Source organism: Xiphophorus hellerii, chromosome 14 (assembly GCF_003331165.1).
Source record: "Xiphophorus hellerii strain 12219 chromosome 14, Xiphophorus_hellerii-4.1, whole genome shotgun sequence".
NCBI classification, from domain to species: domain Eukaryota; kingdom Metazoa; phylum Chordata; class Actinopteri; order Cyprinodontiformes; family Poeciliidae; genus Xiphophorus; species Xiphophorus hellerii.
The window spans coordinates 1,201,336-1,229,106 of NC_045685.1; the positions used below are offsets into that span (position 1 = coordinate 1,201,336).

The window sequence follows — 27,771 nt, forward strand, 5'->3', positions numbered from 1 at the left end:
TTGAATTCAGAATTATCAGATTTGTGAGGTTGAAGTTAAAAATGTGTGTAGAAATTTAACGTTTGTAGAAACTGTAATTGTTTCTACAAACGTGTGTACTTTTATTTTGTATTAGTAATTTCTTCATATTTGTGTATGCATTTGACCACATATTTACAAGTACCCAGAGTTACGCATAAATTTTCTTTTTACGGTTTACAAATCATGTTTCACAGATACAAATATCCAAAGTTACACACATAGATGCTTTCACGGATTACAAATCCAGTATTACACGCACACTGGTATTTTGAGACTATTTTCATACCATAGGAAATGATTCTCAAAAATCCTCCTGCACTCGTAACCGGATTTGCGCATAAATACAGTTTTGTCTGTGTGTATCAAGCGACTCGTGTTACTTATTTAACATTTGTAGGCGTAGGAGAAAATTTTAATTCATAATTATCAGATTTGAGAAGTTGCAGTTAAAAAAATGTGTGTGTACAAATTTAACTTTTGTAGAAATTGTAATTGTGTGTGTGTTCTTTTATTTTGTATTTGTAATTTCTTCATATTTGTGTATGCATTTGACCACATATTTACAAAGATGCTTACACGGATTACAAATCCAGTATTACACACGCACAAGTATTTTGAGACTATTTTTACTCAGTAATGGTCACTCATAGAACATTGGCTCAGGTGCAAGGTGCTGATCTGTTGACAGGACATCTTTAAGTCACAATGAGATTACAATGTTAGAAGACAGCAAACAAGTGGGAAAAGGTTCTCTACTCTAACCAAAGATACACTTTCTGGCTCCAAATTATTCACACCACTGGGTATGAATTAAGGTTTCAATTTAAATGATTTTTTAAAAACTTTTATCACCATGTTTTTTTCACCATGTTTGAAGTGGCCCAGCCAGAGTTGAAATCAATAGATAATCTATGGAAGGAGCTAAATATTAGGAGGAAGGCAAGAAAGACTTCCAACTGACTATTAGTAGGACAAAAAAGACTTCGACTGCTACAAAGCCATAAAAGGATGTTTCCATTGATTATTTAGAAAGGTAAAAATAATTTCAACCTTCTGTTTTCTAAATCTGTAAACAAAAATAAATATCGATTTTTAATCAAATACCACTCCACAACCTTCTGGATTGAATGGAAATAAAATTAAATCTTAATTTTAGGCTTAAATACAAAACACCTTGTGTTGGAAAACTAACACCACACATCAACGTGAACATACAACTCCTAGGGTGGAACATGGTGGTGGCAGTATGATGCCATGGGACATCAAGGACATGGAAAATGCACAAAACTAAACCCTGGAAAGTCCAGGAAGAAAACCTGCTGGAGGCTGGGTGGAGGTTCAACAACCACCCTGAACATTCAGCCAAAGATACACAGCATTGGACTAGTCAAATTCCAGACCTACAGTATGTCTAATTAGCATAGATGCCCATTGTAAGACTTGCAGCTGTAATTATAATGAAAGGTTCAACAGAGCACACCACACATTTAAGATTTTATTTTTCTTGATGTTTGAAAAGTGGAGAAGTTCAAGACGTAGAATACATTTGTTATATATTCTGTTCTTGAATAATGAAGGGAGCTGGGTTAAATAGTGAAGCATTGGGTCAAAAGGAATAAATGTCATGTTTTCATATTTTATGTCCAAGGGGTGTGCCGATCGATCGGCCACCCATCATAATTAGCCAATTTCAATGAAAAAGTGTATGATGGGTGATCACTGATCACAATCTTTTGTTGCCGATCACCAAAATCGATCACATTTATCTCACTTCGCAGCCTGCGTGTGCAGCTTATCTCCTCTTTCCTTCACACTGCGCAAGCGCCTGGCAACAAATCCTGTCGTCCTATGACGCTCTGAGAGTGAATGGGGACGTTTGCGTGTTGCGGCAAAAAATTACTTCGGGGGTGAAGCACTCAAAATGAATCAATACAACGAATCTAATATAGCATTTAAAAAACAAGCACTTGCCGAGTTTGGCTACATCGAGGCTCAATGCAGGAAAAAAAGGACATTCAGAGAGGCCAGATAGCAGGAAAAGTAGAGCACAACTACCAAATGTCAGGAACCTGTGTGCATGTGTGTGTGTGTGTGAGTAACACATCTTCTCTAGCGAGGATCTTGGTGAGGAGCCAGGGCAGTCAACACAGGTGGAGATCATCAGCCTCATCAGGGGTTGGGAATAAAGGAGCTGCAGATTCTTCAATCAGTGCTGGAGGATTAACGCTACCGGTAGTCTCTCTGGCTCTCGCTGTCTGCTAGTTTTAGCTTATGTTTAGTCTCTCGAGCTTTGCTATCTGAGTTTCATATCCTTGTGCTGCTGTCTTCAGGTTTCATCAAGGAGATTACCAAGGAGTTGTCCATCTGTTTTCACCTTCCAAGTCTCTCACCTGCGAAGAATCTGCCTGCCTGCTCTGTCCATTCCCAGCCATCATTTAACGCCTTCTGGACCTTTGGCTCACATTACCCTCACCAAACTCCACACGGGTTTCAGGACAACCTTCCCCCCACAGTTCACCAGAACTGTCATACGAGTAAGAAGTCCTATTGCATCTAGATCAACTCACCTCTGACCACCAATAACATAGCTCTGTTCCAGGTGCCGCCGTTTGTGGATCACTTCCATTATCCAGAGACGCTACGTGGACCTGTCATTGTGTTTGATCTTTTGTTAATAAATCCCTTTTCCTAGACTTGGACTTGTTGAGTCTGCATGTGGGTCAAAAGATTAGAGTCGATCATGTCACCAAAACTCACAAGGATTAGCATCACGGTGAGAAAGCTAAATAAATAACCTGAAAAATAAGTTTTCGAGCTGGTGGTGCAAGACGCTGGTTCTGCTCTGGCTCTTGGACCACTGCCACCTGCTACTGGTAGTAATATTTCACAGATGTAACACCCCTCAGCCTCCACCAGACAGTGAACTCTCACACCGAATGTCTGCTTAAAGCTGCAGCTTGTAACTTAAAAAAAAAAAAAGATTTTAGATAAGTATTAAAATATGTCTATTATGTCTAAATTAGGTGAATTTATAATTCATATAAAATGAAGTAATTTTTCCACTTTGCCAGATCATATAGCAGCATTTATACCTAAAGCGAAAAATTAACAGCCATTCCAGGCGATCAGCAGAGATCGGCCTCATGGATGATCGGTATCGGAATCGGCAGCAAAAAACCTGATCAGAGCATACCTATTATGTCCTGATTCACAAAATCTTCAATCTACATTATTTCATTTCTTTCACCACTCAAGAGTGCTGGCTGGGAGCTGAGCTGAAAGGAGTGACAAACTACTCTACCTTGAGTATCGATGAGCATTCGTAACGTTCCCAGTAGTTTGAACTGGACCGGAGGCATCTCTGACTGCAGGAACTTCAGCACCACGTCTGCCACGCCAGCACACAGCATTTTGGATTTGTTCACCACTACAGAGATAGAGAAACGCAGATGTTTCACACCACTCCAAAGGTTCAGCACTTTCTCCTCATGCTTTAACACATCAGACATTCGTTGCTTTCGTAGAAAATACAGTTGAAACCAGGAATTTACATACACTGAATAAAAATACACATCTACCTTTTCATCTCACTGTCTGAGGTTAAATCACACCAAAGGTCTGTTGTTCTATGTCAAATAGAATTACTAAAATTATTTCTATTTGCTAAATGCCAGAAACATAGCAGAGAATGTGCCAGAGATTTATATATGAATGTCTTTAAAATCAGAAGTTTGATCTGTTTGATTTAAGTTTGGTCAATGAAAAAAAAAATCTATCAAATTTTATTTTTATAGCACTTTACAACAGTGAGTACTGCACCAAAATACTTCCCATTAGTACAGGAATAAAAATTAAGAAACTAATACAAAATTAAATAAATTGAGTATAAACATAAAAATGACAAAATACTACAATGTACTAAAAGCAGTTCTAAATAAATATGTCTTTATCTTGGCTTTGAACAGAGAAATTGTATACTTCTTGTTTCTACTGTAAGTTCAAAATGGAGACTTAGCATTGTGATAGAATGTCACTACAAGTGGGAAAAGGTTCTCTACTCTAACCAAAGATCAGTCTGAAAATGCCAGAAGGATTGACCTTAAAGAGAGTAGGAGTCTAACTGCTACAGAGAATAAGGATGAAACTTTCAGTGTGAAAACAGTCAAAACCGGTTCATCTGAGGTCAACCATCCTGTGAAAGTGAAACTTGGGAGAAATGCAGCATCTCACCAGGTATGGCCAGGTTCCGCAAGGCGCTGAGTGCTGCGTGCTGCACCGTCACATTGCCTTCTTCAACATGGCGTTCCAACAGCTCCAGAAGTTTCTGAACAATCCCAGTGTCCACCATGTGGATGCAGTTCCCGTCTACTCACAGTGCAATGCAAACAGGTCAAACAACAAGACATGAGGTTATCAGGAGACACTCAATGTTATTACAATGAAGTAATAATAATAATACTTGCTGCTACTGCAATAAAGTTCAAGAGAAAAGAAAAAAAAGTCCTATACACACACAAATATACATACAGTATATACTGTACATACAGTATATATACAGTACAGACCAAAAGTTTGGACACACCTTCTCATTGAATTCAATGAGAAGGTGTGTCCAAACTTTTGGTCTGTACTGTATATATATATATACTGCATATATATATATATATATACACTGCCTGGCCAAAAAAAAAGTCGCCACCAAAAAATGGTCACACTCTCTAATATTTTGTTGGACCACCTTTAGCTTTGATTACAGCCCGCATTCGCTGTGGCATTGTTTCAATAAGCTTCTGCAGTGTCACAAGATTTATTTCCATCCAGTGTTGCATTAATCTTTCACCAAGATCTTGTATTGATGATGGGAGAGTCTGACCACTGCGCAAAGCCTTCTCCAGCACATCCCAAAGATTCTCAATGGGGTTAAGGTCTAGACTCTGTGGTGGCCAATCCATGTGTGAAAAAGATGTCTCATGCTCCCTGAACCACTCTTTCACAATGTGAGCCCGATGAATCCTGGCATTGTCATCTTGGAATATGCCCGTTCCATTTGGGAAGGCAAAATCCATTGATGGAATAACCTGGTCATTCAGTATATTCAGGTAGTCAGCTGACCTCATTCTTTGGGCACACAATGTTGCTGAACCTAGACCTGACCAACTGCAGCAACCCCAGATCATAGCACTGCCCCCACAGGCTTGTACTGTAGGCACTAGGCATGATGGGTGCATCACTTCACCTGCCTCTCTTCTTACCCTGATGCGCCCATCACTCTGGAACAGGGTAAATCTGGACTCATCAGACCACATGACCCTCTTCCATTCCCCCAGAGTCCAATCTTTATGCTCCCTAGCAAACTGAAGCCTTTTTTTCTGGTTAGCCTTACTGATTAGAGGTTTTCTTACGGCTACACAGCTGTTCAATCCCAACCCCTTGAGTTCCCTTCGCATTGTGCGTGTGGAAATGCTTTTGCGTTCACAATTAAACATACTCCTGAGTTCTGCTGTTGTTTTTCTTCGATTTGATTTGACCAAACGTTTAAGTAATCGCCGATCACGATCATTCAGGAATTTTTTCCGACCACATTTCTTCCTGGAAGACGATGGTTCCCCACCATCCTTCCAGTTTTTAATGATGCGTTGGACAGTTCTTAACCCAATTCTAGTAGTTTCTGCAATCTCCTTAGATGTTTTCTCTGCTTGATGCATGCCAATGATTTGACCCTTCTTAAACAGACTAACGTCTTTTCCACGACCACAGGATGTGTCTTTTGCCATGGTTGTTTAAGAAATGAGGAGTTACTCATTGCATCAGCTGGGGTTAAATAACTTGTTGCCAGCTGAAAGGTAATCGCTTATGCAGTACTTATCCAATAGGAGGCTTGTACCTATTTGCTTAGTTAAATCCAGGTGGCGACTTTTTTTTTGGCCAGGCAGTGTATATATGTGTGTGTGTGTATATACACGCACTGCTCATCTTTTGCCCGTTCACTCCTACACCCCTCCTTTGCATGAATTCAGTTCGTCACTTGTTGTCTAATTCTGCCAACATTTGTCTGTTTCACTTGGCGCAGTGTCAGAGCTGACCGTTGCGGGCGAAGTTTGCGATGGCCAAAGCCCCGGCAAGCTGCAGCTGGTGGTTGTGGGATGGGATCCAGGACAGGACCCTCTGGAAGACGCTGCCTTTTCCTCCCTCAAACAGCTTCTGCATGGACTCATCTGCACAGAGACGGAGGACAGCTTATAGCTGCTGCCTGCTTGCTGAGTCACTGCAGGGTTGCTAACAAGACGGGTACAGCTCAGCTTTAGCAGAAATTAATGAAGTGTCTAAAGCTAAAGAAAAGTGCAGAGGGAGCAGAAAGAGGATACAGAATGTATATTTACATCTCACTGTGCATGGGTCTGTTGTACAGTTATGACACATTTATATAAAAGGATATGAATTATATAGAAGTGCTGGACAGTCATCCCAGCATGATTCTGATGAACATGGACTTTATCATGTTCATCCCCATCCATACATACAAAATGAGACAGAGTTCCAAGGCACTGTACGTATTGATGTACCCTGAGCAGAGCTTACCCCCGAGTAGCAGAAGGACCATGAGGTCTGAGGCGGTCTTGAGCTGGGCGATGTCTTCCTCCCGCTCACCGTCTACAGTCTGAGCCACCACCTCCAGTAGACACTCCACTAGGCCTGCCTCCACCAGCTGCAGCTTTATAACATCTAGGCAGAGGAGGAGGACAACGAAATAGAACAACTGCACCAGAGAGCACATAATAACTGCATCAATGCAGATTTTTAAACAATACAAATAATACAAGTCTACAATCCCCAGATTAAAAATAAATCATAAACCTTTTTAATAGGCCAATTCTATTTAAAGCTCAAAATATTTTACAATAATCATAATTTTATTTTTACTACAGGAAAAACTCAATAAAAACATTTAGAGCATCAATAAAATACAGCAGTATCAGATCAGAGACCACTCTGGGGGTTATACTAATTACACTGTTTAATATGGTGGTCATGGTAACTAATCCCTGGATGCCCCTACAGTTTACATAAGAACACCACACAGATAATGAGGTAAACAGACACGTGGAATTTTTTTTACCCCTGTAACAATAATAGAAAAGCAATCATGAATAAATCTGCATTTCTTGGTTAAGGTTAGTAACTAAAGGAACTGATCAACCCTGAAACAGAAGCTAATTCATGCTATCTTAAGGTGGTGATAATGCTGAAGAAAGGTACTGATAGGTGATTGTATTTCAAATTGGACGGACTAAAAACAATCTTTTTGCCAATCATCGTACCTCCCCATAGATAAATGCCAACCGCTTACTGATTGAGTTCAGAAATGTGGTGCATCAGTGAGATGGTTAAAAATGAATGTAGAGGGAGCAGAAATGGTGAAGTTTCTGGAGAAGAAGCTGAGGCGTGTCAGCTGATGACTGCAGCAGCCACATCAGGGAGTTAGATTTCAGCAGATAACAGGAAGCTCTGGGTTGTTTTACTATCAGAAAAACATTTATTTTATTTTACAATTAACTTATTTGTCAAGCCTGGGGAATTTACCCAGATAGTAGAAAAACACTGTTATCAGTGGTGGGACCTAAAAAGTTAGTTGCGCTAACCCTAAAGCACTAATTATAAACATTAGTAACACTGAATTACTACACCAACATTATATTTATCAGATGCTCATGCTAAATTGATAAACCAACACACTATTTAGCAGAAGCTAATGCTAAACGCAAACTCCAATTCAAATCCTATCTAGTAGGAATGCGCGATATATACGGTGTAGGGTAGAAAAGACAGAAATTTGGCCTACGATAGAGATCTGTAGTCTACCAGCTAACCGCAGTAATGTTTGTTGCTGACGTAACCGGTTGGCATCAAAACAGAGAAAGTGGGAAGCAGCGTGGCTAAGGTCGCAAAGAACGAGCTCGTTAAAAAGGCAGGTTCAAAACCCTTGTGGGGGTGTGCAACGGTTCTAACAACGGTTAGAAATTATACTAAATAAACGTCTTCTGTTAATATTCAGTGGTGGATTCACAATTTTACTTCAACACTGAATTAAAAATTACAGTGCTGCACTTTTAGCTGTTGTATCGAGATAGAATCACACTTTTTCACATCCATTTGCTAGATCAGGGATCTGCAACCTCTATTTCTGGAGACACAAGTGGCTCTTTGGCTCACTTAAACAAATGAAAAACTATTGCTGTTTTTGTTTAATTCTGTTTTAAGTGTCCCGCTGAAAAAAAACACAGACTACTCTGGCCCCGTGGTAAATTTGGCTTGGTACCAGCCTACAAACCTAACTCCTTATTTGTATAAGTAAATAAAGTAACTCATCTCTACAAACAATTTTTCTATGGATCACTTAAAAAAAAACAAAAAAAAAAAACAGGGCCATAAAACAAAGTTTATCACTGCAGCGGCCCATAGGACAACATGGGCTGTGGTGGGCGTCCATTATTTTAATGTATGGAAATCCACCCGCCCACCACTTGTTTGCTCCTGCAGAAACTTAAGGAACAGCACACAGTGTGACAAACAGAAGGAGGGGCAGACAAGTGCCTCTTAAGTACAGATAGGTAGAACGTTGTCGTGGAGATGGTCGGCGTGGGAACACTTGCTAAGATGCACTCTCTGCTGTTCAAACACGCTCTCAGACACGTTGGGAAAAGAGCAGCTGAGCAAAAGCAGGAGGTGTCTGTGAGCTGTACAGAGTCTGGGAAGCCTGACTCACGCTGAGATGTGATTACTAGCTGTGCCGTAAGTGGTTCCTTTCTAAGACCAGGACAACACACTCTGGTTTTTATATTAGAATGTGATTTTTTAGGATTTTCAACACTCTGGAACTTTACCATTTTCAGCGAGCGGAGCCAGAACTTCAAAGACCATCTCCTTCTTCTCGTGCTCTGTCTGTTTCTGGAAAAGATGCACTAGCTCATCAGCAATGTTGGTGGAAGCAAACTGCTCTTTGCTGGACTCTGAAAGTAGAAGAAGTGACAAGCAGCATCAGAAATGATGCTCCTCTCTGATCTGAACTCCTCTAACTAATGCTTTATACATATACAGAAAAAACTAAAATGATCTGTCCAGGTGACAACATTCTGACATAATTCATCCAGAAATTCCTAGTCTAGATGTGCTAATGAAATCAGAGTTTTACTAGGTCTTAAACTGGAATTTAAACTGCCAGTCATCTGTCAAGTTGAATATCAGTGCTTTTCCACATTAACATGCTATTACATTCATAAAAATGAAACAAACTTCAACACAGCCACTCCAATGCCATTCTCATTGCTTTCACGCCGTTCCTGCAACTGTCCACTAGGCAGTTCATTTGTCAAATCTTCCAAATAGCTTCCAGTCCAGTTCAAGGTGAGTCCAGCAGCATATCTTAAAATTTTGGCCAAAATCTTACCTCTCAGAAAGGAGTTATTGTCACTTCCTGTTTTGTGGCATGATTGTTGAGGACTTCTTGTAGGGTTTGATAGATGTCATATGTGGTTATCAACAGCTAGTGGATAGTTTCAATCTTATGTCACAGACAGGGTGAAGCAGGGAGTGACCCAAGAATCTTCAGTGTTTTCTCTGAGTGGGTGGGGCTTTAGTGATGTCATTAACATACTCCAACAATGTTTGAAGGTGTGCTCCATGATGATGCACAAAGAATTTGGAGCAGATCAGGTATTGTATCAGGGAAATATAACTGCTGGAATAATCTAAGGGGCACTCTGGAATCAAATTTCAATATAATATTATTGGTCTCTTTAGAGGCTAACAAAGGTCATACATATACAGTTTGGTGCAGATCGGTGATTTAGAGCACTGCAAACAGTGAGGGATTGAAATTTGCCATTCACCTACACTCACATTGTTCAGTTATCAACCAGTGTTGAGATAATTCATCATCAAGTTATTCTATATTACTTGACAAAGGTTTAAACCTATATGAATCAGAGTAAAAGTAAGACATCCAGGAGAAAACCCCCCCCCAAAAAACAGGTGACTTCCTGTTCAAATCGGGAGGGGCTAAAGTGATGTCACCACTTGACCATGTGAATGTGACAAGGGCTGGTCTGTAATGAGAAATAGAAAGTCTGATGCAGGTGTGACCTTGTATCAATCAATCAATCAAATTTTATTTGTATAGCACATTTCAGCAGCAAGGCATTTCAAAGTGCTTTACATCATATCAAACACAGAAACACAATGCAACATAGAATCAACAATCAAAACACGACATTAAGTAAAGTTCCATCAATAAATTTGTAATTGATTACGTTTCAAATACAATCCTAAACAGGTGGGGTTTTAGTGGAGATTTAAAGGAAGTCAGTGTTTCAGCTGTTTTACAGTTTTCTGGAAGTTTGTTCCAAATTTGTGGTACATAGATGCTGAAAGCTGCTTCACCTCGTTTGGTTCTGGTTCTGGGGATGCAGAGCAGACCAGAACCGGAAGACCTGAGAGGTCTGGAAGGTTGATACAACAACAGCAGATCTTTAATGTATTGTGGTGCTAAGCCGTTCAGTGATTTGTAAACTAACAACAGTATTTTAAAGTCTATTCTTTGAGCTACAGGGAGCCAGTGTAGGGACTTTAAAACTGGTGTTATGTGCTCTATCTTCCTGGTTTTAGTGAGAACACGAGCAGCAGCGTTCTGGATCAGCTGCAGCTGTTTAATTGATTTGTTGGACAGACCTGTGAAGGCGCTGTTGCAGTAATCAATGCGACTGAAGATAAACGCATGGATGAGTTTCTCTAGATCTGGCTGAGACATTAGTCCTTTAATCCTGGAAATGTTCTTCAGGTGATAGAAGGCCGACTTTGTAACTGTCTTTATGTGGCTCTGGAGGTTCAGGTCAGAGTCCATCACTACTCCCAGGTTTCGGGCCTGATCTCTGGTTTTTAGTTGTAATAACTGAAGCTGTGCATTGACTCTAGATCGTTCCTTTTTAAGTCCAAAAATAATAACTTCAGTTTTGTTTCTGTTCAGCTGGAGAAAGTTTTGGCACATCCACACATTTATCTGTTCTAAGCATCTGTTCAGTGATTGGATGGGCTCTGAGTCACCTGGTGACATCGTAATGTAGAGCTGTGCGTCATCTGCATAGTTATGGTAGCTAATATTATTTCCTGTTATAACCTGAGCTAGTGGGAGCATATAAATATTGAATAAGAGGGGTCCTAAGATTGAACCTTGGGGTACCCCAAATGTGACCTTTGACCTCTTTGATGAGAAGTTTCCAATTGAAACAAAGAAATCCCTGTTTTTTATGTAGGATTCAAACCAGTTAAGCACTGGACCGGAGAGTTCGACCCAACTCTCCAGTCGATTCAGTAATATGTCATGGTCAACAGTGTCAAAAGCTGCACTGAGGTCCAACAGAACCAGAACTGTGGTTCTCCCACAGTCCGTATTTATATGGATGTCACTGAACACTTTTACGAGGGCGGTCTCTGTGCTGTGGTGAGCACGAAAACCAGACTGGAAGGAGTCAAAGCGGTTGGTTATTGTTATAATTAAGTAGTTGAAATTGGGTCATTTTCCCTGTATTTGTTTTGTTTGGGCACAGCATTGGTACTGGCTTCATAGTGGATGTGCAGATTAATCCTGTGATTTTTTAAATTTTCTCTGAAAAGAAGCTGGAAAAGTGGTTGCAGGCAGCAATACATTGGAATTCAGGCGGTAACGTCATAGGAGGGTTTGTGAGCCTGTCAACTGTTGCAAATAAAGCTCGAGCATTGTTAATGCGTTTGTTTATGACATCTGCAAAAAAAGCCTCTCTTGCATGTTTTAGTGTTAAATGATAGTTATGTAGTCTTTCTTTATAGATGTCATAATGAACGTGAAGTTGAGATTTACGCCATTTTCGTTCTGCCCTGCGGCAGAGTTGTCTTGCAGATCTAACTGCTTGTGCATTTCTCCATGGAGATTTCTTCCTACCAGACACAACCTTCATTTTAATTGGGGCAACGGAATCAATGATATCTGAAACTTTAGACTGAAAATTATTTACCAACTTATCTACGTCATTACAGCTTAAGGATGAGGAAGAAGAGTAGATTTGATTAAATGTTTCTCCTGTGTTTTCTGTGAGAACATTTTGTGATGGTTGCTGTTTGTCCAAGTGGGTTAAAAGATAAAGAACTTTCAAAGATAACAGCGAAGTGATCCGACAGGGGGACATCAGTTACAGAGACATTGGAAATATTCACACCCTTACTGATAACCAGGTCCAGTGTGTGTCCTTGAATGTGTGTTGCTTGTTTGACATGTTGTGTTAGACCAAAATTCTCTAAAATATTAGAGAGCTTTTTTGCCCCTCTGTCTTGGGGGTTGACAATATGAAATGTTGAAATCACCGACAATTATTAAACAATCATAATCAATACATATGAGAGATAGAAGCTCATTCAAGTCAGTAAAGAAATTTTCCACATATGTTGGAATTTTGTATAAAGTTAGTGTCAAAGTTCGTTTGTGGCCTTTAACCTCAATTCCAAGATACTCAAAAGAGGTGAAGTGACCCAAGGAAATTTTACTACTATTTATGGTATTCTTAAATATTGAAGCCACGCCTCCTCCTTTTTTGTGTTTTCTATTCTCACTTAAGAAATTGTAGTTAGGAGGCGCTGATTCAATTAGTACGACTGGTTCATTATTGTCATTCAACCATGTTTCTGTCAGAAACATAACATCGATATTATGCTCAGTGATAAAATCATTAATTAATAGAGCTTTAGCACAGAGAGATCTGGTATTTAAAAGAGCTAGTGTAAGTGACTTGGAGGCCAAAAGTTCTTCAGTCTGAGGTTCCTTTAGGCAGGGAAACAGTCTGAGGTTTGATCCGCTGTATTTTATGTTTCTGTTTTTTGTAAATTTTCTTGTAGTTATCCGGACAGGTAATGTCCTGTTTTGCAGTGCCGGGGGGCCAGACACATTCTGGAGTAAGACGGGTGTAAAGATAAAATCTGGACCCCGGCCTCAGACCTCAGAAACGCAGAGTGATGGATCCTCTGGGAAGTTAGAGTCAGGTGGCTTAAGTGAAGTGAGGTCTGCTATGTGAGCACTAAGGAGAGACGTGCCGAAGCGAACCTGTTGATTCATTCCATCTGTAAATTTAAGAAACTCCGGTCCAGAAGACATTTTGTCATAACTATTTTGTGAATCCTGTGAATGAGTGGGTGAGCAGAGAGGGAGGGGGAAGGAGAAAGGGAACCGGTCGCTCTGTCAGCAGTCGACGTATCAGCTTGTTTTGGAACGTTTGCTCCTGATATGCAGAGGGTTCCATCCTAGTCAGACATCCTTGAGCCTGTTCCTCTGAAGCGATGATCACGTTGCTGTCCTTGTTGATAAAATGAAAAAGGTTTGCAGTGAGTAGCTTTGTCCCATGTTTATTAAGATTGCGTCCGCCTCTTCCAAAAAGGTGAAAACGCTGCCAATAGATCCAGAGGTTGCCGATGAATGTCACTGAGCTGGCAGAGCAGGTTTTAATCAGCCATTTGTTTATCATGTCCAGCCTGGAGTGTTTTTCGTCTCCCCATTGAGGTGATGGAGTTGGACCACTGAGAAATAACTTCATTTTTAATTTTCCCATAGTGTTAAGAATATTAATGTCCTTTTCCAGAATCTCAGATTTCTGCTTTGCCAGATCGTTGGCTCCAACATGCACAACTAAAGAAAAGAAATCACTCTCGTTTTCTTGGGATTGCAAACGTGACTGAGTCCATTTACTGCCTCATCTCCAACAATAAGCACTTTTGGGATACCTTTCGTTTTCCTGGTAGCCGCTTTGTCCTTTGGAGCTTTGGGGGGTGGATGTGTTGGTCTTGCTTCATTGTTGATGTTTGAAGGCGAGGTTTCACTCAGAGGCTCAGGCTGGAGTACAGAAAATCTGTTTTTCAGTGGGATTCCCACAGAGTCAGAATGTTTTGAGGCCCGGGCTGGTCGCTTTGTCCTTGGGAGCAGGGTTGGGTGGAACCATTTTGGTTGCAGCTGCTTGTTTATTTTTTCTTTGGTGGAGCAGGTGTTGAAGTTGAAGGTGGGTTTCGGCTCAGAGCCGGCCACGCTGATTCGTCCAGGTGAGGGGTTTGCCCTGTCAGTCGCTTCATCGGATCTGCGGTGTGAGACTTTTGCTTCGGCTTGGCATCCAGAGCGTTCCAGGGTGGGCTGCTTGATGCGGGGCGTACGACCTCTCCGTTGAATTGAGGAAGAGTTGTCTCATTTCCACAGGTAGCGTTGATCTCAAAGTTCACCTCCAGCAGTTTAATCTTCATTTCTATAGACTGAAGTAGTTGTATAATACTGCTAATGTTCCTGGGGTGGGCCGGAGCCATTTTGCTCTGGTTCAACTTGGAGATGAAGAAAAGTAAGGTAAAAATAAAAGTAAGAAAATCCCCCAGTCCTTAGGTTTGAAGTAATCCAGTTATGATGTCGATAATATAAAATCGACATCATAACTGTATGTGGAAGTTATTGCACCTTGATGTTCATGGCGAATGGTAAGATTTTGAGGGTTGGCCACACCCACATGTTTTGATGTACAAAAAAGATTTTGATAACTTTTGATCTTCAATGCCTTGACATTGTGCTTAGTGATTCTGAAGTCTGTATGTCAAAAGCTATAGGAGGAGTTTGCTCAGATACAATATGTATTTAAAAAGATACAATGGCAGCTTTGATGCAGAATGGTTGAATTCCTGTTAGGTTTGGACCATGGCGCCAAGAGACCTTTTCGTAGGTTCTGATAAGATGCAGTTAGTTTCTTTCTCAGTTGGGGATGATATTTTAAATACTTTTGTGGGCGCTGTAGAGGAATTAGACCGCACCCACCATTGAGTGTCGTGGACTGCTGTTGGGGGACAGATAACAATAGAAGCCAAAATGGGGTCAAAATTGGAACTTCAATCCAAGATGGCCAACTTCCTGTTTGGTATAGACCGTAGGACCAATAGAAATTTATGTACAACTTGCAGAGTTGTAAATGTGTGCCAAGTTTCATGATTCTACACTAAAGTAAGGTCAATGGGAGGGAGGGTATTTTGAAAGCTACCAAAGAGCACTGTTGAACTGTTTGTTGTAATTTTAGTGACTCCCTTAAAATACGCAATTTTCATGCAGGTGTGATATGTCTGCCAAATTTGGTAAGTTCTCACACATACTTCTAAAAGCTAATTCATTTTACAGAAGCAAATGAATTGGCTTTTTGCTGCTTGAACGTTTCGCCACTCAGACCAAATAATAGTAAAAATTTATTTTATTTATAATGCTCTTTATATCACATTGCGATATCAAAGGCCACATTCATCCACTGATGATGGCAAGCGGATTGTAGCCACAGCTGCCCTGGGACAAGCTGTCAGAGCAAGGCTGCCATTTTGCTCCATCAACCCTTCTGATTAAAACCAGCAGGCTCACCAACAGAGTGTAAGAGAGGGCTGATTGGCAGATCCGACTTTGTCACTATACTTAGCGACTATATGGTGAAATACAAGATTTTGCAGATACATTCCAATTTTGTAAGGTATCTGCCAAAATCGGAATGGGCAGGTCAGGCTTTTTAAAGATTGGTGATCTGCCATGAATCGGTGCACTAGTAACTGTTACAGCAGAATCATCAGCTGGGTTTTTTTTTTTTTTTTTTTCTGGAAACCCCAGTTTTATTCTGCAATGGGAGCATGTTTCTCCCATTTTCATCTCTTCTCCAGAGCAAATGCCTTTTCAGCCTCAGCACACGTCACCACCAACAGCAGTTTGTTGTGTACCCCACATTATACTGCATTAAAAGTGCTGAGAAAACAATCCTCCCTTGTGTTTCTGTTTAACACGTTTGACATGGAATATTTCGAGCCTGGACTAATGTAGCATACTTACCCAGCTCTGCCAAGTTCCCAAAAGCAATCAGACACATTTCTGTCAGGGCGGTGTTGTGGGAATGGATGCCCAGCAGCTTCACCAGGGTTGGAATAACACCCAGGTTAATCAGCTGGGCTTGTAAGGTGTCTGCAAAAAAACAGATATGAAAAATGCAGCTAAGTGATGTTTCTTAATATATAAAAGGTGTGTAGAAAATGACATAAAAACCTATGTTGTCATGTCGTCTGAGAAGAAACATTATGAATTATATTGAGATGAAACATTATGAATTATATTGAAGTGGCATGTCCGGCTCCCGTGGAGAAATTTGCTGACCACATGGCAGAAAACATTCAATAACAGGATTTTAGATTAGATTTCTTCTATCAATATCAGGATACAAACACTTAATGGCTGAAGACAAAAACATGGATAATAGGACATAAGAGGTTGATCCTCTAAGGTGTTTAAAATGTGGTTGATAATTTAAATGCTGAGAGGGAAAATGAGGTAAAACAACTTCAGTACTGAAAACCAAGAATTATGAGGATAAGTCAGCAGAATAGAAGACATACAGAGGAGAGAGAACAAAGCCATGATCACCTCACATACTTTCAGAAAGACTATTAGCAACTGGACATAAATATTTATGTTTTTATGAGTTCTTATAGGTACCTTCCTTAAAATATATTCTGCTAATTTTGGGGAACGATTCTATAATTTGACACAATCAATGAAAAAAACTAAATAAAAATCAAATACAACTCATTTGAAAGATTTGTTTGCTTCCACAATAAGACCCATAGAATACATAAAATAGTTTTTCAGCAGTAGCAGCTGAGAAGTTTTTTACTGCAGACAATAAGGAATAATCTTTACAGATCTGCTTACTTTCTTGGCTCATAACAATTTTATAAGTTGTGTAGCTAAGAAGCTGAGACACCAATAACAAAAAGTAACAGTAATACTTTTAACTCTAAAATCTACATGGGGTGTTACATTGAAAGCTGCAGAAAGTCGTAACCTTTCAAAACCTCCCATTCCCCAGTCAAGTAGATCACCCAGCATAACACTCTGCCAACACACACACAGTCATGCCTTACTATACTTGTGTGAACTCACATCGACTTCTATTAATTTCTGTAGCCTAACCCTGATATTTTCCCTAAGCCTAGTCAAGTCTAAGAATTTAGCCTAACCCTAATCCATAAATAGTGTTTACCGTTGTGTAAATCAGCAAAATGTCGACACAATCCTAGTTTCAGGTCAACTTTAGTCCTTACCATTACCTATAGACATGCATATATGCAATGTTGTACTTTTATCCAAATGAGAGCTTTGTATTAGTTATTACATTTATGCCTAACCTGGACATTTTCCGGACCCTAACCAGAAATAGTATATTCCCAACGTCAACCAAAACTTAATTCACACCTTATCGCTAAACCGAACTACTAGAGCTTAGTACAACTGAAAAAAATGAGGATCAGGACAATGTACTCACTTTCCACATATAACCTCCCTTCGTTAGTGAAAATGGTGAAAGTAGTCCTCTATGAGTACTATGAGTACTCTATGCGTACAGAATAAACTAAACGAACTGAAATGCGATTTCTGCCTGTAGCAGTAACATTTGGAGTTTATTGTAATCCATAGGGGAGCCCAGAGTACATGTACTCTATGTACTTAGAGTACATAGTACTCACAAACACACCATCCAGTCCATGACATGGAACCATAGATAAATCCTTTCAAAAGTATCCCTCCTCCTTCTCCAACGTTTTCCCATTTTGTCTCATTAAAACCTCAAATGTCTGTCAATTTTAAGTAATCAACACAAAGTAGAGTGGAATTGTACGTGGCAGAAAAAAACATGCACTGAACTACTGAATCAGAATCACAAACACATGAAGTCTCATTCTTAAATCACAGGGTTTGATGTGAGGTTAGCGCATCCTTTGCTGCTAAAACTACTGCAATTCTTAATTTTCACAAGGCTCAAAAGCGTTGATGGGAAATTTTGACCATCCTTCTGAAAGCAAATTTGTGTGGTCAAACACTGAACTCTTTGCAGGCCGGTCAAGTTTTCCCACACAAAACTACTGTAGATCATCCATATGTTTATGGGCTTTGCTAAGTGGACTGGTGCTCAGCCACACTGGGACATGAGGAAACTGTCTCCAAACTATTCACTCAAAGTTCTTCAAATGTCTTGGTATGCTGAAGCATTAAGAGTTCTATCACTGCAACTGAAGGAACAAATCTAACTGCTAAAACAGCCCAACACCACATTCCTGGTCCCTCTCTCCACCAAACTTTACACCTGACAATGGAGTCAAGCAAGTACTATTCTTTCAAACCCTCGGCAGTATGATTCATCACTCCGAAGAACATGTCCGCTGCTATATAGTCCAGGGAAACATGCTCTACACCTCCCCATCCAGGCTTCACATTGCCCCTGGTGATGCAAGACTGAGGTGCAGCTGCTTGAACATAAAACCTCATTCATTCAGTTCTCTATGCAGTTCTTGAGCTAATCTGAAAACCACATAAATTTGGAGGTCTGTGTAACCCAGGGTAAAAACTGCCCTTAATCCCGCCTTTGCTGCTCTATTGGTTAGAGCAGTGGTTCCCAAAGTGTGGGGCGTGCCCCCTAGGGGGGGCGCAGTGCCATTGCAGGGGGGGCACGGGAAGCAGCATGGATGAATGAAAAAAAAAAAAAACAGTCAAGTGTTTCACTGTAAAGATGGTTTGTAGTGTGTTTTGTTGCAACCTGAAGTGTGAAATAAACTTCAGTGGAGTTTGAAAACAAAATATGTGTATAGGTTTATGTCTGGTTGAACGATGTGTGTGCCCAGTTGATTTTTTTTTTTTTTTTTTGGGAGGGGGGGGGGGTTGTAATCCATAGGGGAGCGACCCAGAAGAAAATCTTTGGGAACTACTGGGTTAGAATGACAGTTACATAGTTACATAGTCACATGGTGCATTCAGCGAATCACTGCATCTGAAGTGGTTATTCAGGCGTGCTCCGGCTTTCCCAGTCAGGTGTGAGGGGGAGAGCTGGAGACAAAGGAGCTACAGATCAGAATACCCAGTGAGCGTGGAGCCATGAAGTTATCTTGCACTGAACTGTATATGGAATTGGCCAGGTGACCCTTTTTAGGATTAAAGGATGGCGAGCTTCTGACAACTGGCTGGGGCCAGGAAAACCTGAAATTCACTCCATACTGGTCTGGTAGGAGGCTAATGGTCTGTAGTATTTCCCCCTCCATCTCACCATACAGAAATACAATCCATTATTAATCTCTTCTCCATTGGAAACAAATTGCGCTTGGACATTTTGACCTCAAAAACCATGGACTTTTCAAATGTGTGTCAGTCATTCACTGTGCTGACCGGTGGAGAAATTTAGGACTTTTGTGCACATTTATATGGAAAATTTACTGAAGTACTGTGTATATATATTTTGTATTTATTTTTTGGGTTCTATGTATGTTTTGTGTCTTGTGGTATTAACTTTAATTTTCCCTTCTTTAAAATACCTGGTATTGACAGCAGTTATTCTTTTGTATTGTTTTTATTGATTACTGACAACAGCTCCAGTAGATGAATTTCTTCTGCTATCATATGCCATCTAGTCCCTTAGTACATTAAGTAGTGCTACATCTGCAGCTGTTGACTTTGCAGAAAGTTGATGACTTCTACACAACACACTCCTCAACATCTGCTGGCCTTGCTGTAATTTTGAGTGGCCTCCCATTTCATTGCTGAATCCTGTTGTTCCCACTTAACTAATTGTAAAATATTTAGTAGTAAGGAAATTTCATCAACTTGGTGCCACACTGGAGTTGGATGGAAGTGATTGGAACAGCTCTGCTTCAATTCTAGAAAATTCTGAAGGAGAATCTCCAGCCATCAGATTATAACCATAAGTTCCAGGGCAATTTAAGTTATGCAGCAGGACAATGATCCAAGGTATACCAGTAATTCCTCTTTCGAACAGTAAAAAATAAACAAAAAGGGATTTGAGAGGAGCCTAGTCAAAGTCTGGTCTAGTTAAAGCCATCAAAGAACCTATTGCATAGACTAGTTTAAATGTTATATTCATTCTGAAAAGCTCTCCAATATGCCTGAATTAAAACAAAATAGAGTGGGCCAGGATTCCTCTACAGCCATGTTTCAGACTTTACAAACACTTAAGGACATTTGTTGAAGACATGACCAGTTCAGGGGGCAATTACTTTTAACATAAAGCCAGGTTCAACTGGATGGCTTCTGTATTTATTCAGGCTAATTTTCTTTGATGTTACACTTTGCTTGAAGAACTGAAACATGCAAATGTCACAGAAGAAATCTGTTTGAATAGGTAAAAAAGTGCCTTCAGGTCAGGGGATGCACAGACTTACAGTGCAGCCAGGGCTGAGCTGAAGAAGGGAATCAAGAAGGCCAAACTACAAAAGGAAGGTGGAGGATCATTTTTCTAACCCCAACCCCCGACGTATGTGGCAAGGCCTTCAGATTCTCACAGACTACAAGAACCCCAATACCACCCCTGCTTCTACTGATGTCTCCTTCCTCAACGAACTTAACTTCTATGCTCGTTTTGAGAGAGGGAATACCACAACTGCAACCGAAGCAGCTACCTCCCCAGGCCAACAGCCACTGACTTTCCTCCCCACTGACGTAGGAGCGGCTCTGAGCAGGATTAAATCCCACAAGGCTGCAGGTCCTGATGGCATACCTGGACGTGTCTTCAGAACGTGCTCTGGGGAGCTGGCAGGAGTGCTGACGGACATCTTCAACCTGTCCCTGGCCCGCGCTGTGGTACCGACCTGCTTCAAGTCTACCTCCATCGTCCCAATCCCCAAGAATCCCAACCCAACCAGACTCAATGACTACCGCCCGGTAGCCCTTACCCCCATCATTACCAAGTGCTTGGGGCGGCTGGTCCTAGCACACCTCAGATCCTGTCTCCCCCCCACACTAGACCCCCACCAATTTGCATGCAGGCAGAACAGGAGCACAGAGGATGCAGTCTCTATAGCGCTGCACTCTGTCCTTTCTCACCTGGACAGTAAGAACACTTACGCCAGACTGCTGCTCTTAGATTTTAGTTCAGCATTCAACACTGTCATCCCATCACAACTCATCACCAAACTCACAGACCTCGGCATCAGTCCACTCATGTGTAACTGGTTGCTCGACTTCCTGACCAGTCGACCTCAACATGTCCGGCTGGACAACCACTTCTCATCCACCATCATCATAAACACCGGAGTGCCACAAGGCTGTGTGATGAGTCCCTTCCTCTACTCCCTCTTCACCTACGACTGCAGACCTGTCCATGGCTCTAACGCCATCATCAAGTTCGCAGACGACACCACGGTGATCGGCCTCATCAGAGATAATGACGAGGCCGCTTACAGGGAGGAGGTAGACCGTCTGGCTGAGTGGTACGACAAAAACGACCTGCAGCTGAACACCGAGAAGACCAAGGAGCTTATCGTGGACTTCAGGAGGAACGCTGACCCACATCCACCCATCCACATTAAGGGGACAGTGGTGGAGCGTGTGGACACCTTTAAGTTCCTGGGAGTCCACATCTCCGAGGACCTGACTTGGACGACCAGCTGCTCCAAACTCATTAAGAAGGCGCATCAGCACCTCTTCTTCATGAGGACCCTGAGGAAGAACCACCTGTCCTCAGAGATCCTCACGAACTTCTACCGCTGCACCATTGAGAGCATCCTCACCAACTGTATTACAGCTTGGTACGGGAACTGCTCTGTCTCCGACCGGCAGGCGCTGCAGAGGGTGGTGAAAACTGCCCAGTATATCGCCGGGGCACCGCTCCCTGCCATCAAGGACATCTACAGGAAGCGGTGTTTGAAAAGGGCCGGGAAAATCACAAAGGACTCCACTCACCCAGCACACACACTCTTTTCCCTCCTGCCCTCTGGGAGGCGTTACAGAAGCCTACGGACCAGAACCACCAGGCACCGGAACAGCTTCTTCCCCACAGCTGTCACGCTTTTGAACGCCTCCTGACATAAAACATAAACTATAAGGACTGTACTCCCCTATCCTCTCATACAACAATAACACATGGACTATCCTCACACACACACACACATCACGGACTGTTTTCTTCACACACACATACAACCTGTAAATTTTATCTGCCATTATTTATCTATAATCCATTCCCTAACATTCTTGTATATTCTGTGCATATAGCTCCCATATTTATATTTATGCACAATATCTATATCTCTTGCTATAACCCCTTATAGTCCATACATACATAGTCTTGTACATCTGTAAATAAATATTTATATCTCGTAGAGCACTTCTGGATAGATGCAAACTACATCTCGTTGCTTGTACTTGTGACAGTGCAATGACAATAAAGTTGAATTCTATTCTATTCTATTATAAAAACTTTTCCCAGCACCGTAAGGAATATCCTTTGGACCCAGTAAGGTTCATTTTGTTTTGATAACACATGTTACCACTTCTATTCTATATATTGTTTCTGTCCAATTGAACCCTATGACTTACATCATCTTTATTGGAGGCCAGGTAGGAAAACCTGGTGCTTACCTGTCTCTGATTGGAGTTTTCCTTAAATTAATACATAGGTTAGTTTGGAAGTCAAGTGCCGCATTGATGGAGGAAAACACTTATGAGGAAACTTATGAGGCAAACCTGTTACCTTTGCACTTAAAGGTAACAGGTTAAGGTTTATCTGGTTGCCATGACTTTACCAGTCCTAGATTTCACTTTATGGTGTTACAAAGCTGGGAGTAAGTTTTGGAAGTTAGCTCACATTTTGCAAGCCAAAAGATCCTGTGCTGCCTAAAGTTGGAAAACCAGCATGCTTTATTTGTTTAGTTATTTTTACATTTACATCTGACAAAAATAGATCAGTTAGAAACCATAACAGAGAAATGTGGAATGAACTACTCAAGATAAATTACAAATGACTTTAAACCATATTGTGTGTAAACTAAAACCAATTCAAGTACTTTGGGGCCAGTTTTAATCCCAGAGGTAAAAGACTAAAATAGGTGGTGAAACATCATTATTTTTGAATGCTAATCTGCTGGTTATGTAAAAACCACAGTGATTAATGAGTAGGACACAATGTAAAACTCCATTTATTTCTTAAACTTTTGATTCTGATATTTTTCCGTAATGGAATATGCAATAAAGTAAGGGAACTTATTTCCCACTTACAATATCCAGAGTTGGAAAATGATCTAATGAAATTCCACAATTTTCGAGACTGCTTAGGATGATAAAGGATTTAGGAAGTATGAAAGAGCTGGCAGACTATAAGGAAGCAGCAGCGGATGCTTTTCAGAAGTTCTAGAGCTCAACAATTAGCGTTTAATTTAAGAATAACTCTTAAAAAAATAAAATGTTGCAGTTTTGTAAAACAGCAACAAACAAGTCACAAGCGTTTTTCCACCGAACTGATTCTAGTGCTAACCCACAGCTGGAGCCAGAGCCGGCTCCAACTGGTTCCTCAGATGGGTTCTATCTTAAAGCCTCGTCATCACATGACTAAAAACCTCTCTTTCACCCACTGTTAAGGCTAAATTTGGATGTCTCATTGCTTCAACCTGCATTTCTGATCACAAGTCAGAAGGAAATAGGGGTGAATTAATTGCAGCTTTCTGGCCTTTAACCGATTTACAAACAAAGCTAGCAACGGCGGGATGGCTGCGATTAACAGCATCAGAGCAGATCCAGTGGGCTGGTCTGTCAGTCAGCCCTCTATCACAGCAAAACAAAAGGGAACAGTGGCTGATCTTCAGAGCTTTCTGAAGATAGACAAGATCAATTTCTCAAAGTGAAAACAGCTACATTCACTGGATGATGAAATAATCATTTCAGGGCCAGATTTAGGCAGAGAAAAAACAGGACTTTTAACAAAATACCTAAAATTATTTTAAGGGGATATAAAAATTTGGGCTGATATTTAAATCCGATATAACTATTGCTGTTATGGCCAATAACCCATAACCCACTGCATCACTGTCACTTGTTACTTATCGGCTCACACCAAAGTTAGCATCAAGAAGCATTTTAGCTACATGTTTGCATATAGTTCCTGACAAAAGCTGTTGCTGGATGGCAGACAGGAACAGTCTTACTGCTAAGCGTCAGTTCTTCCAAAGCAGTGGAGCTCGTTTGGTGGAAAATCTGGAGTCATGTCATTCATTAAAGCCCAATCTGCTGCTGGTTCTGGGAAATAAAATGATTCAAGTGGCAGGGCCCCTAAACATGTTAGCCATCTCGCTATACACAAGGGTGATAGACTAACAGACTGATGCTCCCTTGAGCTGTGTTACTAAAATAGCTAAAAAGCTATATAACTGATGAGGACGCTCTAGCAGCTGAGTCACAGCACACTCTCTAAAATCCCATCTGGCTAAGAGATGGGAGGAAGGTACTGCTACGATGAACGATGATGTTAATGATTTTAGATTACCTCAGTGAAGATGATAGAAAAGCAAGAAGATGTGACAGAAAGAAGGGAACAGATGAGCCTGAATTAGAGAAGCACAGATTAAGTTCAACATCTACCGTCTGAGAAGAAGAAAGAAAACGCCCACTGATTAGTTGAGATGAGTATAAAGTCTTTGGGGGAGGAAGATGGTCATTACCATTATCATTGCTATAGTTCATCAGCATGCCACAAAAGACAGCCAAGAGTCTCTCTTTTTCCGGATCAGTATTTTGGGAGAGGGACTTAATGTGTTCAGCTACTATCTGAGCCCCTCCTGCCAGGTGTACTGCATTCCTGCCCTCATCTGAAAAACAAGAGAGGCCGGGACAGAAATCAGCCGTAAAGCAGAGAACAAACAACCACAGCTGATAGCTTACACAGAAGTCACAACAAAATCCAAAACAGGCAGTAGTCACAGTACTGATGAATATAAGCTAAGAGTTAAACTTAACTTTCTGCTTGGTTTTGCTGAGTAAATTCGATTTGGGTTTATTCAGAAATTCAGCAAAACAAATCCCAACAGGCTGTATGGTGACACAGAAAAAAGGACAGAGCCCTGATTTAAAGGGGCAGTATTATGTGTTTTCCAGCCACACAGTGCCATATTATCCACCTTATTCATAGCCCCCATGAGGCTTTGCGTGATTTATGGGCGTGACTTCCGCCGCAAACTGGAACCGCCATTTGTTTACATGTTAGCAACTCGCTAACCGGCTTTCCACAGAGTTTTTAGGCTATGAAATATGTTCGAGCTCCAGCTATCACAGCTTAAATGTGGCAATATTGTTTTACCACTACCTGAAGCTGTTGAGGGGTGGGATGGCGACTTGAAGAAATGGCCGCAAATAACCCGCACTAGCATATTTAGCTACTTCACTGACTCAGTTGCTGCAGATGCAGGTTTTCTTATGTTGCGTTTTGTCCACACAATGAAATGATCACACGTAAAACATTTTGGGTTCTCTCTTCAAGTTTAGAATTTTTAGCCAAATTCTTTTTGTTTCCTTATCTGTCGGTAGGTGATGTAAACTACCACTTATCACAGATACACTGCCGTTTTGTTTTGGGAGCACGTTCGAGACACATTGCTGCTGAAGCCACAAACTAAACTTGGTCAAATTATTAGAGTACAGCTACGAACAGCACAACAGTTACCCGAGCTCCACAAGGGCATCATACCCTTTCCAGTGGCAAATTGCTCTCTATAACAGGTTAATGTGTGATTCAGTTTGGTTCGGTTCTAGTCCAGTGGGGAGATTCTCTGTATTACGGTCTGGAGCGCAGGAGCTGAGGTAATTTCTCCACTGATTTGCAGCGTCACTCAGCAACAGAAAACCTTGATTAAATAAACTCAGATGTGAGACTCTCATCATGAACTTTATTATCTTTTAAATTCAAACAAAATTCACATCACACAAGCTGATATTATGTAGTTCCAGTGTTTTACACTGTCACCGCAAAACAGCAGCTCAGATCTCTGACCAGCTTCTCTGCTCTTATCTTTATTACTGAGTTCTTCAGAGGAGCAGCGTTGCTAAGTCACGATCATTCCATTACAAAACTTAACAATCGTGCTCCTGTCGCTCTCCACGATTAAAGTCATAATTACGATTCTCTGTACTGAGCAACTCTCTGATAGCAGATGGATTGTCCGTAGACAAGTTTCACTAAGTATTGTATTACAACCGAAAAGAGAGTTGTAACCTCTATCATGAAAATAGATTAGCAAAAAACCCTACAAATTACAATGAAATACTGCTACTTCCGGTGGGCGCCGGAAGTAAGACCCATAATCGTTTCCCCAGTAAGCCTCCCAGGAATAAGGTGGATAGCACAATCAAGCAACTATGTTGCCGTTAAAAAAATGCTGAATACTTCAAATATGACTTCAACTGAAATTTGACTTTGTAATTTATTGCCTTGAAATTGGGGCTGGGTGATGTATCGAGTGTACTCGATGTATCACGATATTTTCAAATTACGATAGTTAAAATGGCTATGTCGCAATCATCAAGTATAAATTGTCCTTCACAAAATAAACGTTCACCGTCAAATTCACTGCAAGTAACGTTTGTCCGACACCCCATGAATGCGTTACTAGTCCCTCTTCCCTCCCAACCTGAAAATTTTCTACCAATCACACTGCGCGGAAAAAAATAAACATGGTGACAGCGAGAGTTTGAGGCAAACCATGAATGAGACGGTAACTGAAGGGAAGACAAGAACGACTGGCGAAGAAGGTGTGGCAACCAGGAGCGTCGGTTGAGTTTCCCCGGAGAGTGGGAGTTAACTCAGACCTTTTTTGGTCAAAAGAAGAACAACAAAACTTAATACGCCTTTAATTAGGGAAAAGCAAAGTGTCACTATTTGAAAAGGAAGGACAGTAAAGTAAGTCAGATGGTTCTGGTTGCTGAGCAGGGCCAGCAGAACTGGGGACGGTTGACCGTTAGTGAACATAAGAAGGTTTCTTCAGTTGACGCCACCAACCCTAGCTAAGTTGGACGTGAAGTTAAGCGGCTAAAAAGACAACTTATCAGCACTCATCAGAGCTGAAAACTAGGTTAGTGCAGTAAGAGGAGACTGTCTTAAGCGCAGTGGCTGATGTGGAAATTGATACTAAAGTTACAAAATATCAACATAACTGACGGGGGGAGAAATACGGAAGGACTCAGCCGTTAAAGACACTTCACAACAAAGCGAGGGGGGAGCCGAGATGGCGTCTTGGTAAGGCTTCCATTCTAAAGCTCCGCTAAAACCTGTACTTAAAGCCATAATCTAAACATATCTGTCTAGTTTGGCATCTCGGTCCTTATCACGATCATGCACAGATAGGAAAACAAGAGAAAAGATCATAAGTCGTCCAACATGAACAGTGTAAACCTTGATTTGCATAACATCTCTACTGGTGATTCTACTGTCGAAGTTATGAATGTCGGGGACTTTTCACTCTCGCCTGATATCCCAGTAAAATCCACTCTTATAAAAAAGGGAAAGCCCTCTGCCGCTACAGATGACCCAGATGACATTGTTACCAGACACTCCGCCATCGTCAATGCCCGGGCCGACGCACTCGAGAGCATGGTAACATTAAAAATTGAGGGGCTTAAGAAAACTATTGACTTTGTCTCTAAAGAATTGATTGATATTAAAAAGAAAGTAATGGAGGTGGATGCTAAAGCTAAAAAAGGAGGAGCGGCTGAGAACCGTGGAGAACCGCATGATGGAGCTTGAACGCTACTCTCGCAGATGGAATCTGCGGCTGGTTGGGGTCCCTGAGAACGACCAGGAGAACATCAGAAACAAAGTGATTCTGATCTGCCAGAAAACCATCGCTAATGATAACATAAAC

General features: G+C 41.1%; 1 protein-coding gene and 3 long non-coding RNA genes across 10 annotated transcripts in view; 3 read left to right on the forward strand and 1 right to left on the reverse strand.

Moving 5' to 3' along the window:
• Positions 1-27,771, reverse strand: part of rap1gds1 (RAP1, GTP-GDP dissociation stimulator 1) — a 57,175-nt gene that overhangs the window by 7,522 nt on the left and 21,882 nt on the right. For 5 of the 6 annotated variants that reach the window (XR_004341874.1, XR_004341873.1, XR_004341872.1 and 2 more), the window contains exons 5-11: positions 24,580-24,726; positions 15,923-16,051; positions 8,904-9,029; positions 6,601-6,744; positions 6,105-6,236; positions 4,252-4,386; positions 3,323-3,448 (exon numbers count right to left, since the gene is read on the reverse strand). Coding sequence is in view for 3 of the 6 variants with exons in the window: in XM_032583232.1 (XP_032439123.1) it covers positions 3,323-3,448; positions 4,252-4,386; positions 6,105-6,236; positions 6,601-6,744; positions 8,904-9,029; positions 15,923-16,051; positions 24,580-24,726 (939 nt within the window). In the remaining 3 variants the exon portion in view is untranslated. The remainder of the gene's footprint in view (positions 1-3,322; positions 3,449-4,251; positions 4,387-6,104; positions 6,237-6,600; positions 6,745-8,903; positions 9,030-15,922; positions 16,052-24,579; positions 24,727-27,771) is intronic. The other variant, XM_032583231.1, reaches the window with a different exon arrangement.
• Positions 1,892-20,281, forward strand: LOC116732792 (uncharacterized). Of its 2 annotated transcripts, none has more exons than XR_004341879.1 (3): positions 1,892-2,555; positions 2,621-2,763; positions 20,271-20,281. It is a non-coding gene; the product is annotated as an uncharacterized LOC116732792 (long non-coding RNA). The 2 variants fall into 2 exon arrangements; XR_004341878.1 differs by lacking the exon at positions 20,271-20,281 and having other exon boundaries at positions 1,892-2,253; positions 2,352-2,555; positions 2,621-2,714.
• On the forward strand, positions 12,655-15,850 carry LOC116732801 (uncharacterized). The gene is made up of 2 exons (XR_004341889.1): positions 12,655-12,702; positions 15,473-15,850. It is a non-coding gene; the product is annotated as an uncharacterized LOC116732801 (long non-coding RNA).
• LOC116732800 (uncharacterized) lies at positions 21,709-26,702 on the forward strand. Its single transcript, XR_004341888.1, has 3 exons — positions 21,709-21,718; positions 21,781-21,786; positions 25,013-26,702. It is a non-coding gene; the product is annotated as an uncharacterized LOC116732800 (long non-coding RNA).